This window comes from Puma concolor, chromosome C1, assembly GCF_028749965.1.
Source record: "Puma concolor isolate L17-30 chromosome C1, mPumCon1.1.hap2, whole genome shotgun sequence".
In the NCBI taxonomy this organism is placed as follows: Eukaryota; Metazoa; Chordata; class Mammalia; order Carnivora; family Felidae; genus Puma; species Puma concolor.
The window spans coordinates 33983506-34005708 of NC_141674.1; the positions used below are offsets into that span (position 1 = coordinate 33983506).

Genomic DNA, 22203 nt, shown 5'->3' on the forward strand with positions numbered 1-22203 from the left:
GATTCAGGGTCAGGCTGCTGGTTCCAGAAGAGTTAAGTCATTAGCCCCCTCCCTCCCCACAGCCCTCCCCCCAGGAGCCAGTGGTGACAGCTGAGGCCATGTGAGTCGGATCCTGAATGAGGCTTTATCTCTGCTCTTGGTCCCATCATCCACTGTGGCACCAGTTCCTTCGCCAGCCGGGATGGGACAGGCAACTGGGAGAGCCCGGAGAGGTCAGGGGCCGGGCCAGGGGCTTCCCTGGAGGGGTGGGAGGTGTGCTACGTGGGGGAAGTCCCCGGGGTCATTGGAGAAGCATTCCCAAGTGGCGGGGGGGGGGGGGGGGGGGGGGGGGGGGAGGGGGGGAGGCGGCGGGGGGAGGGCGTCGGGGGACACTGGGGTGGATTCCCTGGGATCATCCCCAAGGCTCCCAGAAGAGACCATAAAGGCCGAGCAGGCTGGGGAGGTGACAAGTGCGATTCCCCCCCCCCCCCGCCCCCCCCCGCAGGTGATGGTGGCCATACCCTGGACTGGGAGAGGAACAGGACTCTGGGCCTCTAGCTGCCGAGCTGGTGGGTGGGGCTCTAGGCCATGACCCGCACCCTCTGACCCCTGATACTGACCTCTGTCCTCTGCCCCGCCCCCTCTATGCCGGAAGGAGAGGCTCAAGCCCCGCCAGGCGGGGGGCCGCCCCCGGATGCGCTGGCGGAGCAGGTAGAGCTGTGGTGGTCCCAGCAGCCCCGGCGCTCGGCGCTCTGCTTCGCCGTGGCCGTGGCGCTCGTGGCGGGCTGCGGGGCAGGTGGCGTGGCGCTGCTGTCCTCCACCAGCAGCCGCTCGGGCGAGTGGCGACTGGCGACGGGCACCGTGCTGTGCCTGCTGGCCCTGCTGGTCCTGGTCAAGCAGCTGATGAGCTCCGCCGTGCAGGACATGAACTGCCTCCGCCAGCCCCACCACGTGGCCCTGCTGCGGAGCGGCGGCGGGGTGGACGCCCTGGTCGTGCTGCTCAGCGGCCTGGTGGTGCTGGTCACAGGCCTGACTCTGGCCGGGCTGGCCGCCGCCCCGGCCCCGGCCCGGCCCCTGGCCGCCATGCTGTCTGTGGGCATCGGCCTGGCCGCCTCGGGTGCGCTCTTGCTGCTGGGCTTGCTGCTCTATCAGGTGGGCGTCAGTGGACACTGTCCGCCTCTCCGTGCGGCCGCCCCCTCCACCCACGCCCACCACGGTGGCGACGGCAGCATCTTCAGCATCTCGGGACGGTTTTCTGCCGGGCGGCGTCATGAGACCACGTCCAGCATCGCCAGCCTCATCTGACCGAGCCCGAGTTCCCCTGCCCGCGACCTGCCTCAGCGTCCACGGCGCCGTGCCAGGGTGGGAGTGGGTGTGAGTGTGTGCTTGCACGCGCACGTGAGTGCGTAGGTGTCCCCAGGACCGTCCGGCCCTCCGTGGGATTGCGTGACGCGTGTACCCACACATCCATGCCACAGGAAGGTGGAACTGGGGGCTTGTGGCCGTGGAACTGTCAGAGTCTACCCGTCTCGACCTGGGGCCCCTGAAGATTCTTGGCCCCTGTTCCCAGCCCCCCTCAAATCCAACCCTGCCTTGGAACACCTATCAGAGATTTCTGGGAGCGACTGCCCTACCCCAGAGACCATACCAGCGACTTCACTGAGGAGAGTACCCGGTGACAAAGTGCAAAGAACGCGGGCTCCACAATGTGACAGGACTGGACTGGAATCCCCCACCCGCTGGGGGGCCTTGGGCAAGTGACTTAACCTCTCTGAGCCTCAGTTTCCAGAGAGTCACGGTCGTGGTCGTGGTAATCGATTCTGAGGACCACATCGTATATGGAAGGACTGGGCACGTGGCAGGTGTGCAATAAAACTGGTGGCCGTTGTCACTGTCGCTGTCGGTACCTCACCATCTCCCCTCCCCCTCGGCTTTCCCCTCCCCGACAACTACCGCTTCTACGGTGCACACTGCCTACCTCAAGCTGACAAAAGGTACCCTGACGTGTCTCCTATCAGGCCTGTGATTTCTCCTCACAGGTATGAGGAAGCTGGAGGGGAGAGGGGGTGAGGGAACGGGGGTGGGGAGGAGCGTGGCCTGAGTCCTTCACATTTGCTCCTGTGCTGGTTCAAGATGAAGTCTTAAGTGCCGGGGTTTTATCAGCTAGTTTCTCTGGAGGTTGCCACTCCCTACCCCACCTCTGGAATCGGATCGTCCTGGCCTATGTAGTAGCTGCACCTGCTGGTCTTCCTCCAGGCCCTCCCACCCCTCCCGCCCCCACCCCGGGTATGGGAGGGTTGTTTGAAATGCCCCTGGGGGGTAAGAGTCACTGCCAGCTTGGGGTCAGCCCCAGGATCTCCCATCTACGGTGCAGAACGGCCTATGTGGCACCCAGCACCTTCCACCAGGACAGGAGCTACGGTTAGTTTCATCACTCCCTGCTTCTCGAGGTCAGATGCCATGCAGCCCCGCCAGGGCACCAAGATGGGCTGGGAAACCAGACAGGCCTCCAGGGGGCCCCAAGTGTGGAGATACAGGTTCTCCAACAGGAGGAAATTGCTTTCAGGAGTCAAGACCTAGGGGGCCTCCTGGAGAAAATGCCTCTGAGCAGATGGATGAGGGAAGGGTGTTGCCAGCCAAGGAGGGAGCAAGGTGAGTGGGAAGAAGAGGGCACGTCCAGGAGGACGGTGGAACCTCTCCCAGGACCTCTGGCATCTCAGACCCCACGTATTCAACATCGGATCCCCCTCCTCATCCTGAACCAGCTCCTTGTCCCACCCAGAGGGGGTGGGGGGGGGGCACCCTTCACCCAGCACCTGGGTTAGAAAGCTAGGTTGTGGTTCCAGACGGCACCCTGCCTCCCTCCTTATCCTGTGTCCAGTGAACATCACCTGCGGACTTCCCCACAGATGTGTGTGCGGTGCTCAACCCTCCACACTCACCCCCCAGCGCCCTCTCCATCTCTGCCTCATTTGTGCAGCCTCCCGCCTGGGGTCCCTACTTTTGCTTTTTTTTTTTTTTTTTTTTTTTTTTTAATGTTGGTTATTCCTGAGAGAGAGTGTGAGCAGAGAGAGAGGGAGACAAGAGGATCCAAAGATCTGTGCTGCCAGCAGAGAGCCTGATGCAGGGCTTGAACTCACAAACCATGAGATCATGACCTGAGCTGAAGTCAGACGTTTAACTGACTGAGCCACCCAGGCGCCCCTCTTTTCTTCTTCAGTTCACCTCTCTCCCAAGCCCAACACATACACCTGAGCCACAGTGACTGTTAGGGAGGTATTGGCGGGCAGAGGGGTGGGGTGGGAGGACATGACCACCTGTTCACCCATGAGCCGGACCCAGGTGATGGGAGGCTCCTCACCCCTTCCCCTGCCCTTGGAATGTGTGTCCCACTTGCCTTTCTGGCTCCGAGAAGCTGCCCCAAGGATAGAGCCTTGAGACAATGATACAGCATTGAGACTATCTGGACTGTACATGAGATGGAACCCAGTTAAGGCCTCTATAGAAACTTTTAAGATATGAGAGGCAGATGCAGCGGTCTACTCGACTTGTGGCCACTCAAGACAAGCCTCTAAGGGAGTTTCCTTGCCTGTTACACCTGCCAGTCACAACTCTGGAGTGGCCTGTCTCTGTCTTCGGCCTCTGTCTGACCTCCATGTACCGGGGCCAGCTTCAGATTACACCCGGGAAGCTCCAAGTTGCAACCCAGCACTGTCCTAAAACAAAAGTCCTTCCCCGTGCCCCCACCACACCCAGGCTACTGTGCAGGATCCCCGACATGATTCGGCCTCCCTCACACCTCCAAGCACCCCACGAGCCAGCCTCACGGAACTGTTGTGACCTCCGCATAATCTCATAATTCTCCCAGCCTTTGTGTGCTCTCTCCTCCTTTCCTCCATACCCTTCAAGACCCGGTTCTTCAGGCCTCTTCCCGACCCTCTCCTCCTAAACTGATGAGTTGTCTGTTTTCTGTGCCTGTCCTTGCGATTGTAGACACCAGTCTGCAATTCTTTCTCTGTGTGCCTGTCTCCTTAATCAGGTGGTTGGCTCCTCTTGGGGGATTTGGGTCTTGCCCATCTGCGCGCCCCTTGTTCCCAAGGTGGGCCTGACACATAGCAAGTGCTTTGCTGCATGGATGAAGGACTCAGCTTGGTTGGAAGGCAATGTGTATGCAAGGATCAGGGAAAGACCCACCTAGAATAGGAATGGGTAGGAAACTTAGGCCACTGTCCCCACTGTTGGCCCTGAATCTTTCTGCCTCCCCACAAATTCTCACCCTTCCAGGGTTCCCAAGAGGAATCTATCATTATCACCAGCTACAGGGCCACCAGAGAACCCCACACTGCCTCTCCATCCTATGATATGGGGTGAAATGCGATTTCTTTTCAGCTAAGACAGGGTTACTCTTTCAACATATTTGCTTTAGAAAACTAAAGGAAGGAGCACCTGGCTGGCTCAGTTGGTGGAGCATGCAACTCTTGATCTCGGGGTTGTGAGTTTGAGCCCCATGCTGGGCATAGAGATTACTTAAAAAAAAAAAAAATAAAATAAAATAAATAGAGCGCTTTAAAAAAAACCTTGAAGAACAAAAAACAAAACACCTAAAGGAAAAACAGAAACACAGACGCCTAGAGAAGGGGGAAGGGACGGGTTACATCACACGAATGTCTAGATCAGCAGCTACTGCAGGCAGGGCCTTTGTTGAGCTTTCCTGGGAAAGATGCCAGATGAAGAATATGGCCCGTGGCCCCAGAGGGCTGTTCCAAAGGGCAGTGGAAGTCAGCACCCACACACCCGGCTATAACATGGGTCTGGGTGAGAGCGAGGTCCAGGCACAGGCAGGGCAGAAATGCTACTACTTCCGGGATCTCTAAAGCAGACTTCCCACAACCTCCAACCTCCAGCTTGTTTGCTCAAAGCATCTCACTGAATCCTCTCTTGGTCTACGTTGCAACTAGCCATCTACTGGCCCCTCTGCTCTCTCTCTCTCTAAAGCTGTCCCCTCCTGTCTTCATCTCCCTTCCGGTTAAAATCCCATCGCCCAACGTTTCACCCACTCCTTCACAGAGTCCCCAACCCCTTAGCGCCCCGCTCCTTTGAAGTTCACCCAGCTGCTTTTGCCACACCTACTGCCTCCCAGTGACCAGGTATTAGGCCAGGCCGCCTGGTGTCACCACGAATTCCTCATCACCCATCTCGACTGGTCTGCAATTCTGCTCATCAGTTACGCTGCATTTCCCCGGTCAGCTCCTACTTTCACAGCGGGCCCCCCAAGTTCTCTCCACTCCCCTCACACCTCAGCATCACCCCCTGCAGATGGTGTGACCTCCCCTGTCAGGAGAAAACAAGAGGGTCATGTGGTGGGAGGCCTTCACCTTGCTCCCCCCAAATCGCTCCTCCTTCACTCCTATCTGTGGAATGGCCTCGTCAGCCCAGCTGAGGAATTTGGACTTTGTCCTCAGGACAATGAGAAACATGGAAAGCTTTTAATTAGGGAAGTACTTTGGCCAGAATAGGATTTGGGGCCAGCTGGCTGCAGCGTAGAGCCAGGAATGGGCCTTAGGAGAAAAAGAATCAGAAGAAATGTCCAATCAGGCCCAGAAGTGCCATTGCTGCTGGCCCCTGAGGGATGAAAAGCAGCTGGCCAAGCTAGAGAGGTTGAGAAGAAAGAGTGCCAGAAAGAAGAAAGAGCAGAAGAAGGGTCCAGAGAGGAGAGAACTTGGCTCCTGCAAGGAAACACAAAGGGTTTGTGTGGCTAGAACTGGAGCATTCACTGGCAGGAGGCAGGAGGTGCAGCCAGGGAGGAGCCCTGGGCCGCTCTTTCAGAGGCTCTGTACAGGTGGCACCATTTAAGGTCAAGAGGAAGCCAGGGAAGGATTTGAAGCAGAGGTCAAATTGGGTTTTAGGACAGTCATTCCCCCTGCAGCACAGAGAATTAACTGGAAGAGGTAAAAACAGAGGCAGGGGAATCAGTTGGTTGATGAATGCCATCGGCAGACGGGGCCAAAAGGATGGCTGTTGGGACAGAGTGAAACACAACAGATTCGATGGACGTTCAGAGGGTGGGACCAACATGTCTTCGTGACTCAGGAGCTTTTTTCAACGTTTATTTATTTTTGGGACAGAGAGAGACAGAGCATGAACGGGGGAGGGGCAGAGAGAGAGGGAGACACAGAATCGGAAACAGGCTCCAGGCTCTGAGCCATCAGCCCAGAGCCTGACGCGGGGCTCGAACTCCCGGACCGCGAGATCGTGACCCGGCTGAAGTCGGACGCTTAACCGACTGCGCCACCCAGGCGCCCCCTCAGGAGCTTTTTAAGATGGGACAGGTGTGAAGGGTTGACAGAATGTTGACAGAAAGACAGGTTTAAGACACAAGGCAGAGAAGAGGCTGTTCTTAAAGTCCCTGAACAGAGAGGCAGGGAGGGTGCCTCCAGGGCACAAGATGGTGGCATTGGGCTTACGGTGCCACTTTGACAGGAGAGAAGGAAGAACGTGGACACAGGTAAGTTTGTGGGGTCTGTAGCAGGAAGTTGAGGGAGGCCCTGACCAACAGCTATTTTCTCTGTGATGCAGAGGCCATTTTAAAGAGCTGCTATGGAGAATGAGAGAGGAAGTGGAGTGATCCGGGCCTAGATAGAGGTCCGCACTGGGCAGCAGGGGAGGTAGAGAGAGGCATTTGCCACATGTTCCTCCTGGGCTCAACACATTCCAGATTCTCAGCTGTGTCACCTGGACCCCTGGATATTGGAGAACATGTTCCAGAAACTTCTGTTCCAATCTGGGTGGTCTTTACATCATATCCAGTCACATCTCCCATGAGACCTCAGGCCTTCTGGGGACACTCAGGTTTCTGGAGGAGCTTCCTCTGGGCCTCAGGGGACCAACACGTGCCCCCTCATACTCAGTTTTCTGCATGCTGACAGGGGCTGCCTTCTTCACTGTTCCTCGGGACCTGAGAGGCTCCCTGGACATGGCCATGGAAGTCAGCCCCAGCAACCGGGACAGCCCAGCCAAGGATGGAACGTACCACTTCCACCCTCACGGCCTGCCCTCCCAAACCGGGAGCTTGTGCCCTAAAAATTCTCAGCTCCCATTCACTCAGGGGAGAGGGTGTCGGCCCAGGCAGGGTGGGAGCAATTCCAACCACCAAAGGTCCCCTCTCTGGATCTGTTTCGTTACTTTGGGGTGAGATCACGGCGTTGTTGTGAAGTGAAGCAGCCGAGTTGCAGTTAACTTGTTTGAGCTTCAACTTCTCTGTCTATAAAATGGGGGTGCCTGCCCAGCAGAGCCGTGTAAGGAAGGGCTAGAGCATTGGTGCTATTATGGCTGATTTTGCTGTGACTATATTCTACAGTAGCCAAGATTCTAATTCAAGGCCTTTGCTGCCCCCACCAGATCTTCTGACCTGAGTCCTGGGAAACAGACACATTCAAATCCCCAGCCCAGAGTGAATGAGGAGGGAGGAGGCTTGGCAAGCTCCTCCTTCAGGATTAAGACTGCCCCCTGCTGTAGGGAGCTAGCCCTGAGGGTACCCATAGGTTTGTAGCTTGCTGTGTTCTACTTTACATACTACTTTACATACTAACATCTAATCCTTCTAACAACCATATGATGTAAGCACTATTATCATCCCCATTTTACTGAGAAGAAATTGGAGCCCTGAGACAGTAAGCAATTTGCCCAAGGTCACACAGCAAGTTAGTGAGAGCTGGGACTTGAATCCAAGTAGTCTGCTCTCAGCTCACTTTGCTGCTCTGCTGAGCTTCTTAAACTTCATGCCTGTGGCTTGTGTGAACCCATCATTGGCCTCCATACAAGGAAGAGGGATGTGGCCTTGCTTTGGGGGCAGTGGGACAAGACAGCTGGGAAGCTGAATTGTCCTTCACAGTCAGGTCTGTCTGGGTCAGGCTCTCAGGACAGAGAAGGTGCTGGCAGCTGCTGAGGGTGCAGGACAGGGTACAGGGCTAGGAACAGAGGCAGGCTGGGGCCAGGGCCTGAAGCCAGAGGAGGGAGGACCAGAGAGAGGTCTGGCTGAGTCCCAGGTATCCCACAAAGTCTAGGATCCCTCAGCTTTGAACCTGTGGGCCCAAATCATGCTCCCTCTTTGTGCTTGGGCTCAAGCACTCAGAGCGCAGTGGAAATCACTCCTCAGAGGAATCTAGGAAGGCCTCTTAGGACAGGGTCCAAGGTCCTACTCAGGGGCCTGCTCAGCCAGGCATGATGCCCACAGTGGGTTCCTAGAAGAAGCCCTCCCTGCTGACCCTGGCTGGGTGCTGGGCTCAGGGAAAGCAAGCCCTTCCCTTGCCTGGATCCCTCAGAGGCTCTGACTCGGGTCCCAAAGAATACATGACAACGGGGACAGCTGAGCTGCTTCCAGGCCCAGAACTGCAGGCAGGACAGTGTCTGCCCCGCACCCCGCCCCCTCCCCAGGTGGGCACTGAGGGAGTGTAAAGTTTCCAGCAGCTGAGTTTCCAGCAGCTCCTCCCTTGTTCAACACATGCCCTCCACCCCTTAGTTCTGCTCCTCAACGTCCTCCTCAAGGTCTTGGGCTGGGGCAGCCTATGCTGCTGTCCCAGACACAGGAACTTGCCAGACCTGCAAGAGTTAGACTGTCTCTGGACTCAGGAACAACTGCTGGGGTTGGGAACATGGGCTCTAGGCTCTGCCACGTCCTCCACTGCTGACAAGCCCTTAGATGTCAGTGTTTCCCTGTTTAGTCCTCAGAACCTCCTCAACTCCACCCAGGCTCCTGATCTTCTTCACTCCTGTCTCTTGGTGACCCCACTGCCAACTAGTCCCAAACACACACTCTGCAGACCAGAGTCCTCCCGGGTGCACCCAGCTGTCCCCAGACTTCTCCCCCTGGAAATTGCACGTCAGGCATTGAATCCTTGTTCCCGCAAAGCCTGCCCCTCCTCAGGGTGCCCAGCCCCCCACCCAGAAACCAGGGCAACCTCGTCGCCTCCTTTCTACTTCCCACGGCCAGCAGCCAGCAAGCCCACCAACCCTGCCTCCCTCGTGTCTCTGGAATCTCTCTGTTCCCTGCCTCAGCTTAGGCAGGTCTTATCACCTCTCTCTGGGTGTCTCCCCTCCAACCCATTGGCACAGCATCCAGAATGACTTTTCTATCATGATTACCTCACTCCCTGGCCAAAAACATCCACAGATGAGCCTCAGATGCTCTCATGTTGAAGTGCAAGCTATCTTGGCATGATGGCCCTAGCTGATCTGGTCCACCCTTCAACTTCACCACTGCCGAGGGCATCCCTTGACCCTCCACTGCAGCCCCCCTTGACCTCCTGCCTTTTTCTCAAGCTCCTCCCTGTATCAGTCCTGCCCTCACCCTCCTTCTCTGCTGGCTCTTTCCTCAGAGGCTAACATTGCATTCAGTGAGCATGTGTGGGGTGGCTGCCTGGTTCCTGATAACTTCCCCTTGTCTGGGAATGACCTGAAACCAACAGGCAGCCTCCCCAGATCACATTTGCACTATAGAAGCCTGCTACTGGTCACAGTGGGTTGGACCAGTGGTGGATATTTGACCCAAACTGGGCTGATGAGACTCTGTCACCGGAGTATTTGAAACTTGCCATCGAGAACTCAGGAGTCCCATGCATGGAGTGTCATTAACGCCCACAAGTGACAGAGCACAAAAGGTACCATTCCTGTCCTCAGGCTGCTAGAGCCACCTGTTTCCTGCCCTCCTGAGTCAGCTGTCCCTTCAATTCTCCTCCCATTGCTTGCAACTGAAAAGAAGCTTAACTTTGTCCCTTCTTAAAACTGCCTCCCTTGCTTGGATTATTTGGTTTTTTGGTGTTGAGTTGTAGTTCTTTATATATTTTGGATGCCAACCCTGTATCAGATATGTCATTTGCAAATCTCTCCTCCCACTCAGGTGTCTTTTAGTTTTGCACAAGACATGAACAGACATTCGTCCGTAGAAGACCGACAGAGGGCCAATAGACACATGAAAAGATGCTCAACACCACTCATCATCAGGGAAATGCAAATCAAAACCACAATGAGATGCCACCTCACACCTGTCAGAATGGCTAAAATAAAAAACACAGGGACATCTGGATGGCTCAGTTGGTTAAGTGTCCGACTTCAGCTCATGATCTCACAGTTCATGAGTTTGAGCCCCACATTGGGCTCGCTGTTGTCAGTGCAGAGCCTGCTTCAGATCCTCTGCCTCTCTCTCTCTCAAAATAAATTTTAAAAATTAAAAAATAAAATCAGGGCCCCTGGGTGACTCAATCAGTTAAGTGTCCGACTTTGGCTCAGGTCGTGATCTCGTGGTCCGTGAGTTCGAGCCCCGTGTGGGGCTCTGTGCTGACAGCTCAGAGCCTGGAGCCTGCTTCAGATTCTGTGTCTCCCTCTCTCTCTGCCTCTCCCCCACTCGTGCTCTCTCTCATTCTCTCTCTCAAAGAAGGAATAAACATTAAAAAATATAAAATAAAATAACAAAATAAAAAACGCAAGAAACAAGTGTTGGCAAGGATATGGAGAAAAAGGAACCCTTGTGCACTGTTGATAGGAACGTGATATGGTGCAGCCACTATGGAGATTCCTCAAAAAGTTACAAATAGAATTACCCTATGGTCCAGTAATTCCACTCCTGACTATCTACCCGAAGAATTTGAAAGAAGGTGTGCATCGCTATGTTTATTGCAGCATTATTTACAGTAGCCAAATCATGGAAGCAGCCCAAGTGTCCATCAATAGATGAATGGATAAGAAGATGGTATATACACACAAGGGAATATTAGCCATCAAAAAGAATGAAATATTGCCATCTGCAATGACATGGATGGAGGTAGAGAGTATAATGCCAAGTGACATAAGTCACAGAAAGACAGATAGCATGTGCTTTCACTCATATGTGGAATTTAAGAGAAAAATGAACAAAGGGGGAAGAAAAGGAAACCCAGAAACAGACTTTTAACTACAGAGAACAAACAGATGGTTGCCAGAGGGGAGGTGGGTGGGGAGTGTGTGAAATAGGGGACGGGGATTAGGATACAACTATCAGTACATGAACACTGACTAATGCATGGAACTGTTGAATCACACACAAACAAAACAAAAAAACACAAAGCTGCCTCCCTTGTCCCAATCTCCCCAGCAGCAAGGATGACCCGGCCCTCCTCCTCTTCATCCATTCTTGACCAAGTCTTCCACGGTCGCCTCACTCCCTCACCTTTCATGTACTCATTCCTCAGCCTGCAGTAATTAAACAAACTTGACCAATACTTATTTAGCATTCTTGCCATGTGCAAGAATGAGAACACAGAATGAGGCACAGCCTGTGTCTTCAGAGAGGTCACAGTCTAACTGGGGGGACGGGCACGGTAAGGGGTAGGTGCAAATTGCAATACAGATTAAAATAAACCGTGGCAAAAAGAATAATAAATAAAAAAGATAAAATAAAATAAAAATAAAATAAAATAAAATAATATAAAATATAAAATAAAATAATATAAACCATGACAAGAGAATAGTAGAGAAACTCACGGGGTGTTATGAGACGGAGGGGCTCACAAAAGGCGTCCCCCGGAGGAGGGGACATCCGAGCAGTTCTATCCAGCTATGAGAAGGAATGCTTTTATGCACAGGTTCCAACTCAGGAAAACTGAGGAGCAGGGACTCCTTTTTACTTTTGTTTAAAATGAAAATAGATTTATTAATACCCGTGGAAAGTGTAATATACTGTAACCGTTTAGATGACTCACTTTATTGATAGGGAAAATTTTCAACAAGAAAGTTGGCACACTGCTTGGCACCTGCTAAAATGTTCTCATCGGGCTCATTTGAAATGCTGGCAGGTAGACGGGCAACAGAGAGTCGATGGACCAGGGACTTTCATCACAGTCACAGAGGATTGGCAAGAACAGAAGGGCAGTATAGGCCGGGGAGAGAGTGTGACCAAAAAGTGCATGGAGAAACACCATGTAGGAGAGAAGGAAAAACAAATAATTACTTTAGTAGGGAGTGGTGTCGGGAAAGGCAAGAAAGGGAACCAAGAGGCGGACAGAGGCCTTATTTCCCTAGCCCGGCCCTTGGTAGCTGTCCTGAGAACAGCAGGGAGTCATCGAGGGTGATTGAGCAAGAGAAAGTTTGTCACTCGAGCAGCAGCAGTGTCAGGGAAGGGAGGACTGCTCTACCCCTGGTGAGCCCTTACGCCCTAGACACCTCCGTCCCTGAGGCTCGCGGTCCCCTTGTAGTATCCACTATCCTTCAGCTGTCAGGTATGGGTGGGGGGTGACCAAAGATGGGGGCTCAGAAGGAAAAGTGGTCCCTGCCGCCCTCTGTCCCCAGCCCGCCGGCCCCAGGCTGAATGTAATTGTCCTCGATGAAGCCATCGTCATCTTCTTCACCCACCTCCGGACAGACACCCTTCCCGGTCCCGGGCAGCGGGCGGTGCTGGTAGCTGGCACGGTATTTGCGGCAGAGGTGGCACTTGGCAGCAAGCGCGATGAGGAGAGAGAGGACCACAGCCCCCAGCACGACGCCCACCAGCACAGGCCATGCCCGGGCCCCAGTGCCCAGCCCAGGGGAGATGGCTGATGCCGTGGAGAGCTCTGAGGGCCCCACAGTGGCTGCAGAGAAAGGGACAGCATTATGCATGGGGCCCCAGATGGGTTCCCTGGGGAGACCGAAAGGTGTGGGGACAGGGTCCTTCTCCCAACCCCCTCCCCAGCCCCCTTCCCATTCACTCACTTTGGTTTGCCTCACTCATGAAGGGGCCTGGAGACACCGGTGAGCCTCAGCCTCTGCCAGAAGAGCCGTAGCTCCAAGGAGACCCCCCAGATGCCAGGCAGCCCTGGAGCACAGAGTCCTAGAACATATACACCACGTGCAGGTGTCGTGGGAGGCCACAGGTACACATTCCAGGGCAGACTCACAGCCATGTTAGGGCGCTGCACCAACTCTGGGCACTGGACAATTAACCATAACCGATTGTGCACGCAAGAGAAGCTGAGCACCTGGAAATTGGCTATTTGTAAGGGGAGACTGTAGGGTCCAGGTCAGAAAGCAGCTGAAACAAATAAATCAATGCTGGAACTTGCTAAGCACTACGTATGATTCAGGCACCGGGCGGGATGTCCTCACAGAACACTGTAAGGTGGGTATAAACATTATCCTCTCTCTGTAGATGAGGACTCGGAGGCCCAGAGGGGTGAACCAACTCGGACAAAAGTCCTGGGACTTGAACCCAGGTCTCTGACACCGGGGCCCAGAGCCCAATCTGCTACACTGCCTGATAGGCTGAGGTTGGGAAGATGGGACAGAGGCAGTTCTGGCTCCCAGGGGTCAGACAACAGCAATGGCTGAGAGCTAATGAACAAAAGTAGAGACCACACGTGGAGGACGGTGCCTGTCCCTACCCAGGCAGGGGGCCCCTCTCCTCCTCAGGCAGGAGCCCCTGCCACCCCACCTTGACCCTCAGCTCTTCAGACACATCCCTTGTCCATCCACCTCTGCCCAGAGGGAAGCAGTTTCAGCGAGGAGCCAAATGCAGATCATCTGGATCAGGAAATTACCTGGGTAAGAACCACTAGGGCTAGGGAGGAGAACCTGAATTAAGGGAGTATCTGGAAGAAGACCATCTAGGCATGGGAATACCTGTAGGAGGAGCAGCTGAGTCAGAGGAATGTCTGGAGGAGCAACACCCGAATCTGAGGAGTACTTGGGGAAGTACCTGTCAGAGGAACAGCTAGGACTGGAGATTATTGCAGGTGGACCACCTCAATCAGAGGAGTACCTGGGGAGGAGGATCCAGGCTAGGAAAGCACCTAGGAGAGAAGCATCTGGTTTAGGGGAGTACCTGCCATATATTCTTTAATACTGATATCTTAATGATACCCTCCCTCCTCACCTCCAACCTGTCACCAAGCCCCATCAGTTCTTCCTGGAACTAAGTATCTCTGGAATGGCTCTGTCCCTCCTCTGCACCCAGCCACTGCCCCAGTCCAAGCCACCTTCATCTTGTACCTTGACTCTTACAATGCCCCCCCCCCCCCCGCCATCCCGTCTTTCCCCACCTCTAGTCCACTCCCCAGAGTGGTGGACCTAAAGCCCAAATCTGATCCCATCACTCTCCTGCTTAAAAATCCTTCCAGAGCTCCCCAGGCCCTCGGGGCTGTACGCAGATTCTTTGGCATGTTCTTCAAGGCTCCACAATCTAGCACACGGCCCTGCAGCCGATCTTGTCTTCTCCACAGTCCCCGCCACCCCCCACCATGCTCCACCCATACACACCTCCCACCTCACCCACTCTCTTGTTTCCCAGACACCCCTCCTCGGTATTTTGAGTTCCCCATCCCCCAAGGCCAAATCAAACCACACCTGCCTATGAGATTGTCCCTTGACCCCTCGGATGACCCCTTCACTGGCCTACCCGGTCAACCACCCATCAGGATTGGCCAGTTACTGGATGGGCAGCTGCCTGGGGGCAAGGACCGAGCCGATTAAAATGTGCCCGGGCTCTGGCAGACAGCTTGGTGTTCAGCAGCTCAGTCTGGGTGAGAGGTGAGTATGGGCGAGCTGGAGAGTGAAGCAGGTATTAGGAGAGCTAAGGCCGCCTGGGTAACTCTGTCGGCTAAACATCCAACTCTTGATTTCAGTTCAGGTCACGATCTCTCAACAGGCTCCGCGCTGACAGTGCAGAGGCGGCTTGGGATTCTCTTTCTCCCTCTCTCTCCCCCTCTCTCTCTTCCTCCCCCACCCTCAAAATAAATAAATAAACTTTTTTTTTTTTTTTTTTTTTTTTGTAAAGAAAGGAGAGCCAAAGCACTCATTCACTCATTGGATGCCTACTCTGGGCCCCACGCTAGGCACTGGATCCCCCCAAAATAAGATTTTGTTAACTGGAAGTGAATTGTATTCCCTTTGAGGTCTGTAAGATTTAACCCTACTCCTTCGCCTGCCTGCTCTGTCCCTGTGAATTCTTCCCAAGGACACGGGCTGTCACCCTACCCCCACGTCTCTTCCCCCCACAAACACACACCCTCTGATCTCACAGATACACACACCCCACTCTGATTTTGTGGTTCCTTTTCTGCTCCCAGGAGCCCTCAGGAATCTGTGGGATCCCCCTCCCAGACCCCCAAGGTCTTCCCCTTCTGCTCCCCACCTGTAGGAACTGTGCACAGTCCTTGGATGAAGCTTCCGGCTGGGGCGGGCAGAACCAGAACAGGTGGGTGGGCCAGAGCCACCACCTGACTCACCTGGGGACGCAGCCGGCAGGCGGGGCTGAATCCGCAGGGAGGGCGGAGGGCTGGGCTGCAGGCAACGCCTCCAATCAGGACGACTAATTACACTTCACCCCAAGCTTTTGCAGTGAACCTTCTGGCGCACGCCCCACCCGCACCCCCGGCGCCGGGTGCAGAAAGTGGGGGGAGGGGAGGGGTGTTGGTGCAGCTGGGATCCAGAGAGGGGTCCTGCGGGCCCTAGAACGGGCGAGCAGACACCTCAGCAGGCAACTGCTCAGGCTGACGGCCCTGATAAGCTAGTGAATTTCCCGTGACGGGTACAAAGTCCAGAGTTGGAAGAGGAAGATTTGCAGGCCTGGGAAGCTGTGGGCCGGAAGTGGAGGGGAGGAGGTGGGAATTTTTCCCTGGCAAAGCCGCGGGGACCAAGGACGCTCAAAGTTGCCTGCAAAAATGTGTGTGAGCCTGTGCAGGAGTTGAGGGGAGGATGGGGGGGGGGGGGGCGGATACAGGGGTGTGGAGGTAAATGGGGAGTGTATCTGTGCCCTTGGGGAGTTATTGTGTGCGAGAGTGTCTACCGGGATGGAGCCGTCCAGCCTTCATCTGGATCTCAGAGGATACTGGGAGTTCAGAGAGCCCCTCTGAAGAGAGGCTCTCTGAACCTCTCCCTTTTTACTCCTCCTCCCCAGGCCTAGTGCCTCCTAGTCATTTAAGACCGAGCTCAATGGGGCGCCTGGGTGGCTCAGTCGGTTAAGTGTTGGACTTCAGCTCAGGTCATCATCTCATTGTTCTGTGGGTTGGAGCGCCCCCGCCCCACGTCGGGGCTCTGCGCTGACAGCTGGGAGCCTGCTTCAGATTCTGTGTCTCCTTCTCTCTCTGCCCCTCCCCAGCTCGTGTTCTGTCTCTCTCTCAAAAATAAACACTTATAAAAATAAAAATAAATAAATAAACCCAGCTCAAGAGTCACCTCCGGTGAGCTCCCAGTCCTCCCAGACTAGCACCGCCTTCCCCCCCTCCCCCCCCCCCCCCCCCCCGCAAGCCCCACCTTCTTGTCCTGAGCACCCCCTGTGCTGCCTCTTCTTTTTGTGGAGTGAAAGTGGAGCCAGGTTTTGACATCTCTGGGTTCCCTGCACCTGGCACAGGGCAGTTCTCAGTAAATATTTAAAGGAGAAAGTGTTGTGAGGACGAGTTAAACCATGCAGGCACAAGAATTCACAGGGACCCACAGGGCACAGCCAGAGCAAGGGCTACAGTCAGGGGTTTGCAAGTGCAGCATGGTAGCACGGAGCCTGGAAGGTGAAGGTCAGTTCATGCAGGACCTTGAATATCTTAGCACGGAGTTGAAGTCCTACTGCCCTTGGCCCCTTCCGAACTCTCCCGCCTTGTCTGTTCCCTACCCAGCTCCAGTCCGAACTGTTCTCTTTTCCTAGGACCCACCGTGCCGCCAACCTCCCTAGGAACCAGTAAACACGGGGTCGGTCTGTGTCTGTCCTGTTCCTCTCCACATCCCCAATGTCTAAAAGGGCAGTAATGCTTCTGAAGTGAATGAATGAGAGGAAAGTGATTATTACCCCGGATGGGACAGTGAGGGGCCAAGGAAGGTTTGGGCTCTCGCTTTGATTTTGAATCCAGGAAATCCTAGGATCCAAAAGATAATCATTGAACACCTACCAGTCCCCACCTGGGACCGACCGACCAGTCCCACTGCTGGTTCTTTTTTATTTATTTATTTAAATTTTTTTTAATGTTTATTTTTGAGAGAGAGAGATCGACAGAGCACCAGCAGGGGAGGAGCAGAGAGAGAGGGAGACACAGAATCTGAAACAGGCTCCAGGCTCTGAGCTGTCAGCACAGAGTCCCAACTCGGGCCTCAAACTCACAAACTGTGAGATCATGACCTGAGCCGAAGTCGGTCACTCGACTGACTGAGCCACCCAGGCGCCCCGCCCTTGGTTCTTTTTTAAATTGAGGTATTCGTGTAACGTAACCCAATTCCCATGAAAAGCATTCACCATTTTAGTCATTTTCAGGGCACACTTCAGTGGCATTTAGTACATTCAGAATGTTGCGGAAGCACAGCTATCTAGTTGTAAAACACTCTCATCACACCAGAACGGCACCCCATTAAGTAGTCACTCCTCATTTTCCCATCCCACCAGCCTGCAGCAGCCACTAATCTGTTTTCTGTCTCTGTGGATTTGCCTGTTCTGGGTATTCCCACAAATCCCACTTGTGCCAGATTTTTAATAAACTATTTCATTTAAACCTCATAGCTGTACTATGAGATAGATGTTAATTATCCCTTTAACAGATGATGAAAATAAGGCTCTGAGAAGGCAATTTGCGTGAAGCCCTACAGAAGGAGACAGCGTCTGCACATCCATCAGTCATGTAGTCAATGAATATTTATTGAACACCCATCACAGAGCCACAACCAGCCCATACAGCACACATTGCAAAATAGCAGAAGGCAACTTGCTGGATGCCCCCAGTGCATGGAGAGCAGAGAACAGGCCAGATGTCAGCGCCCGCTCCCCAGCCAGGAGCTCTGATGCAGTGAACAACCTTTACAACCTTCCATGGCATCCCTGGCAACCATGTGGTAGGCTCAGTGCTAGCACTGAGGACGAAGTTCCCACCACCATACAGCTTTCATTCTGGTTGGGAAGACAGACAATACCCACATAAAGAAATAAATTAATTCAGATAGTGGTGAGTGCTATGAAAAGTAAAATAGCTTAGGGGCACCTGAGTGGCTCAGTCAGTTAAGCATCCGACTTCGGCTCAGGTCATGATCTCACAGTTTGTGGGTTCAAGCCCGGTGTCAGTCTCTGTGCCAACAGCTCAGAGCCTGGAGCCTGTTTCAGATTCTGTGTCTCCCTCTTTCTCAGCCCCTCCCCTGCTCGCACTCTGTCTCTCTCTCTGTCTCAAAAATAAATAAACATTAAAACAAAACAAGTCAAATAGCTTCATGTGATAGGGAGCTGTAGAGGTGACTGCTACTGCACAGTAGACAGGAAAAGAGGAGACTCACTGAAGAGGGAATGTTCGAGCTGAGATCTAAGAGTGAGATGGCAATCATGCCAATATCTGGGGGAAGAGCGTTCCAGAAAGAGGGAAGAGCCAGAACAAAGCCCAAGAGGTGGGAGCCTGGCTGGCTTATTCAAGCAACAGAACAGAGGCCAGCTGGAGGGAGTGCAGTCAGTGGGGAGGGACAGAAGGAGCTGCATGAGGGGCGTGTGGGGCCAGCTCACGTGGGGCCCCATCCTTCCCTCTCTGGGTGAGAGTGGCTGACTTCTTTCACTCTACGTGAAGGAGGGACTAGAGGAGGGCAGGGTAGCAGCAGGGAGACCGGCTGGGAGGTTATTTCTATCAAGCAGGAGAGAGGCAATGTGGCATCAGAGTAGTCGGTAAAAACGGGGAGGGTCTCCTGGGTGGCTCAGTCGGTCAAGCGTCTGACTTCAGCTCAGGTGATGGTCTCGCGGTTCATGGGTTTGAGCCCTGCCTCCTGCTCTGTATTGACAGCTCAGAGCCTGGAGCCTGCTTCGGGTTCTGTGTCTCCCTCTTCTCTCTCTGCCTCTCCCCCATTCATTCTCTCTCTCTCTCTCTCTCTGTCTCACACACACACACACACACACACACACAAACATTAAAATAATTTTTTAAATAAAAGAAATGAGGAAGTGCTCAGACTGTAGACATATTCTGAAGTTGACATGATTTTTCTGACTGGATGTGAGGTTTGAGGGGTAAAAAAAAAAAAAAGGAATGAGGAATCACTCCAAAGTTTTGACCTGAGCAACTAGTAGGAGGATGGAGTTGTCATCGACTGAAATGAGGAGACTCTGGAAGGAGCAGGTTTGGGAGGGCGGTCAGGACCTCAGTGGTGGACGTGTTTGTTGTGAGACGCCCATGACACATCCAGGTCGTGTCCTAGGTAGGCGGTACCACAAACTATCCTGAACTCAGCAGGAAGGTAAGATCTGGACATACATATTTCAGAACCAGCAAAATGTGGATGATTTTTATTTTTTTATTTTTTTTTTCAACGTTTATTTATTTTTTTGGGACAGAGAGAGACAGAGCATGAACGGGGGAGGGGCAGAGAGAGAGGGAGACACAGAATCGGAAACAGGCTCCAGGCTCTGAGCCATCAGCCCAGAGCCTGACGCGGGGCTCGAACTCACGGACCGCGAGATCGTGACCTGGCTGAAGTCGGACGCTTAACCGACTGCGCCACCCAGGCGCCCCAAAATGTGGATGATTTTTAAAGTCAGTCGTCTAGATGAGATCCCCAAAGGGAAGTGTGGAAAGAGAAGAGGGCCAAGGGCTGAGCCTTGGAGCATGCAGGGAACAGAGGTCAAAGAGGGGAGCAGAAGCAAGGAAGGAGGATAGGAGTGGCCAGCATGGTAGGAGGCAGACATGGGGGGCGGGGGGGGGGGGGTCCTGGGAAACTGGAGAAGAAAGCATTTCAAGGGCAGGAGCTTGGTTGGCTACGGCAGATGCTGATGATAGGCCAGTTAATCTATGGGCTGAGAACTGACTTTGAAATTGGTCATGTGGCAGTCACTGGCCACCTTGACAAGAGCAATTTCACAGCATGGTGGGGACAAATGCCCAGCTGGGCATGACGTGTGATGTACGAGTGATGCATGAGTGTGGGAGCAGACGAAGACAAGACAACTCCTTCAAGGAATCTTGCTATAAAAGGAGCAGAGAAGTGGGGCAGACTCTGGAGAAAGGTGTGGGATCCAGGGAGGACTTTTTTTTTTAAGGCTAGGGGCTTTTAGACCATATGTGTATGCTGATAGGAATAATCCAGGAGAGAGAGGAAATTGATGACACAGAGAGAAGGGACAATGGGAGTGAGAGTCCTTAAGGCATCAAAGGGTGTGGGGTCAAGTGTACAGGTGGAGGGTTGGGGTTGGACAGGAGCAGGGAGAGTCTCTGTGACGAAGTGAAGTGTACTGGTGAAATGATGGGAGCCTTAGGGAGTTTCCTTCTGATGGCTTCTGTTTTTCCAGAGAAACAGGAAGCAATGTCATCAGCTCAGAGTGAAGAGCGCGGGTGGCGGTGCTGGTTCTGGGGTTTGAGAAGGTGTTAATTCGTCATCCTGGGGCTCAGGACAGAGAATTGGTCTGGCCAGGATTGGGGATTTGCCTGGCAAAACTGATAAAGTCAGAGAGGGGCAAGGGAGCCGAGCCGTAGGCAAGGGAGTGGTTGCCATGATGGCCCGTGCAATCCGGGCAGGGTAAAGAGGGAAGTGAGGACCAGGCACGGGAGGTGTGAGGAGCCCTGGAAAAGTGGGAGGACAGATGGATTTTAGGAGCAATTGCTGCTGTGCCAGAGAGAGTGGGTTGAAAAAATAAGATGCGACCAGCATGTGGCACATGGAAGTGAGGGCTGCCCAGCGGATGCGGGTCTTAATACAGATACACCCTAGGATGTGAACCATGGAGTGATCCTCGGGGTGGGGGGGGGGGGCACAGACCACTGGTGGTTTCACTGTTCCCTGAAGCATGTTAACTCAACCTGCTAGGCAGAGGTCTATAATAACATGCTAATAGCTCTATTAGTAAATGGAAGAGACAGGCTTCGAACCCAGGTCTTCGGGCTCCAAGTCCAGCACCTTTCCAGTTATACCCCAACTAGATCCCTCTGTTCCTGTGAGTACAACTTACCATCAAGGGGTCATTTGTAGTGACAGACAACCATCATTTCAAAGATTTGATTGTATCTCCCAAAGGGAACTGAGGGTGCTGCTAATAGAACAGGGAACAGATGCTGAGCAAGCAAAGAATAAGGTGTCCTGCTCCCCACCTGAACCCACTCCCTTGTGTATCTGACCCAGCCCCTCCCTGGGGCAGACCCAGGGGTCTTCGCCTTGGGGTAGTTGCGGTCCCTCTTCAAGAAGCTGATGAGAGCAGGAAAGTGCTCGCAGTCACAAATGTGCTTACAGGTCTGCATGTAGTAGGTGTTCCATAAAAGCTTGGCAGAGGGCACCAGGATGGCTCCGTGTGCTAAGCATCTGACTCTTGATCTCAGCTCACGTCTTGATCTCAGGGTTTGAGCCCAGCCTTGAGAAGCCGACTTAAAAAAAGAAAAGAAAACAAAAACTTGTCAGGTGGATGAATAGCTGGAATTCCTGGGGGGCTCACCGGGCCTTTCCAGGTTAAGAATTGGTGTTAACCCTTCGTCCTCTGTATGCAGGAACCTGTTCTATTGTGAACAGATGGCCCCTTTAAATAGGTAGAGGACCCCTTCTTCTTGCAAGCCCCTGGAGGTGGAGTCAGCACCTCCTTAGGACCACCCTCCATTCAACCTACACCTTTCCTGAGGCTGACCTCCTGGACATGGCCCAGCGTTCAGAGCATCCCTGAAGTAGTCCCAAGTCTCAAGTGGGGAATGGGCTTAAAGTGAAGCTCGGTGGAACAAATCCTCTGACCTGGCCATCATCAAGAAGTCACACTTCACTCAAGTAAGCTCAAAGGCTATATCCCAGCAGAACTTTCCAGATCCAGAGCTGAGACCAGGGAAACACTGGAGATGGATGGGACCTTCCAAAGTTGCCTCACTTCCTCAAGGCGGACAAGCCTGTCCAGGGCCACGGTATTCCACGAAACCCCGAGGGAGAGCTTTACCAAGCTTCTTATAGCCCCAACCACACCACCCTGGAACTCCAGTATAATTACCTCGGATGGTTGCCACATCAATCCAACATCTTCTTCCCAAGTCGCCAGCCCCATCTTGCCTCATTTGATATATAATTAGAGATCATACGTGCCCAGTGTAAGGAGGTAGCAGTCTGCAGCCCCCACCCCCACCCCCCGTGATCAGTTATCCCTGGAATAACCAGGTCCAGGAGGACAGAACTCAGCAGGGGACACCCCTGCCAGGGATGACATGTGGCGAGAGGTGGCAGACCAGCTGTACAGAGTGGTCCCATCTTGCTGTCCCCTCCCAGCCCTGCCTCCCCAGGCAGTCGGGGGGAGCAATCATCTCTCCCACAGTC

At 53.7% G+C, this 22203-nt stretch overlaps 2 protein-coding genes and 1 long non-coding RNA gene across 6 annotated transcripts; 1 reads left to right on the top strand and 2 right to left on the bottom strand.

Moving 5' to 3' along the window:
• The first annotated feature begins 624 nt into the window (after positions 1 to 624).
• TMEM125 (transmembrane protein 125) lies at positions 625 to 1870 on the top strand. The gene has a single exon (XM_025912759.2). The coding sequence runs from the start codon at positions 625 to 627 to the stop codon at positions 1282 to 1284; it is 660 nt and encodes a 219-aa protein (XP_025768544.1). The 3' UTR covers positions 1285 to 1870.
• A 9816-nt stretch (positions 1871 to 11686) lies between these two features.
• CC1H1orf210 (chromosome C1 C1orf210 homolog) lies at positions 11687 to 15542 on the bottom strand. 4 transcript variants are annotated; one of them, XM_086716694.1, is made up of 4 exons: positions 15210 to 15542; positions 13682 to 13775; positions 12700 to 12817; positions 11687 to 12578 (listed from the first exon to the last, which is right to left on the bottom strand). In XM_086716694.1, the coding sequence occupies exons 3-4, from the start codon at positions 12716 to 12718 to the stop codon at positions 12259 to 12261; spliced, it is 339 nt and encodes a 112-aa protein (XP_086572820.1). In that variant the 5' UTR covers positions 12719 to 12817; positions 13682 to 13775; positions 15210 to 15542; the 3' UTR covers positions 11687 to 12258. The 4 variants fall into 4 exon arrangements, with proteins under 4 accessions (XP_086572820.1, XP_086572821.1, XP_086572818.1 ...); XM_086716695.1 differs by having other exon boundaries at positions 13606 to 13775; XM_086716692.1 differs by having other exon boundaries at positions 15116 to 15542.
• A 2036-nt stretch (positions 15543 to 17578) lies between these two features.
• Positions 17579 to 20950, bottom strand: LOC147577967 (uncharacterized). The gene is made up of 2 exons (XR_015254168.1): positions 20873 to 20950; positions 17579 to 17848 (listed from the first exon to the last, which is right to left on the bottom strand). It is a non-coding gene; the product is annotated as an uncharacterized LOC147577967 (long non-coding RNA).
• Positions 20951 to 22203: the final 1253 nt, after the last annotated feature.

Coding starts and splice junctions, on each gene's coding strand:
- TMEM125 (XM_025912759.2), top strand. CDS start 625: ATGCCGGAAGGAGAGGCTCAAGCCCCGCCAGGCGGGGGGCCGCCCCCG.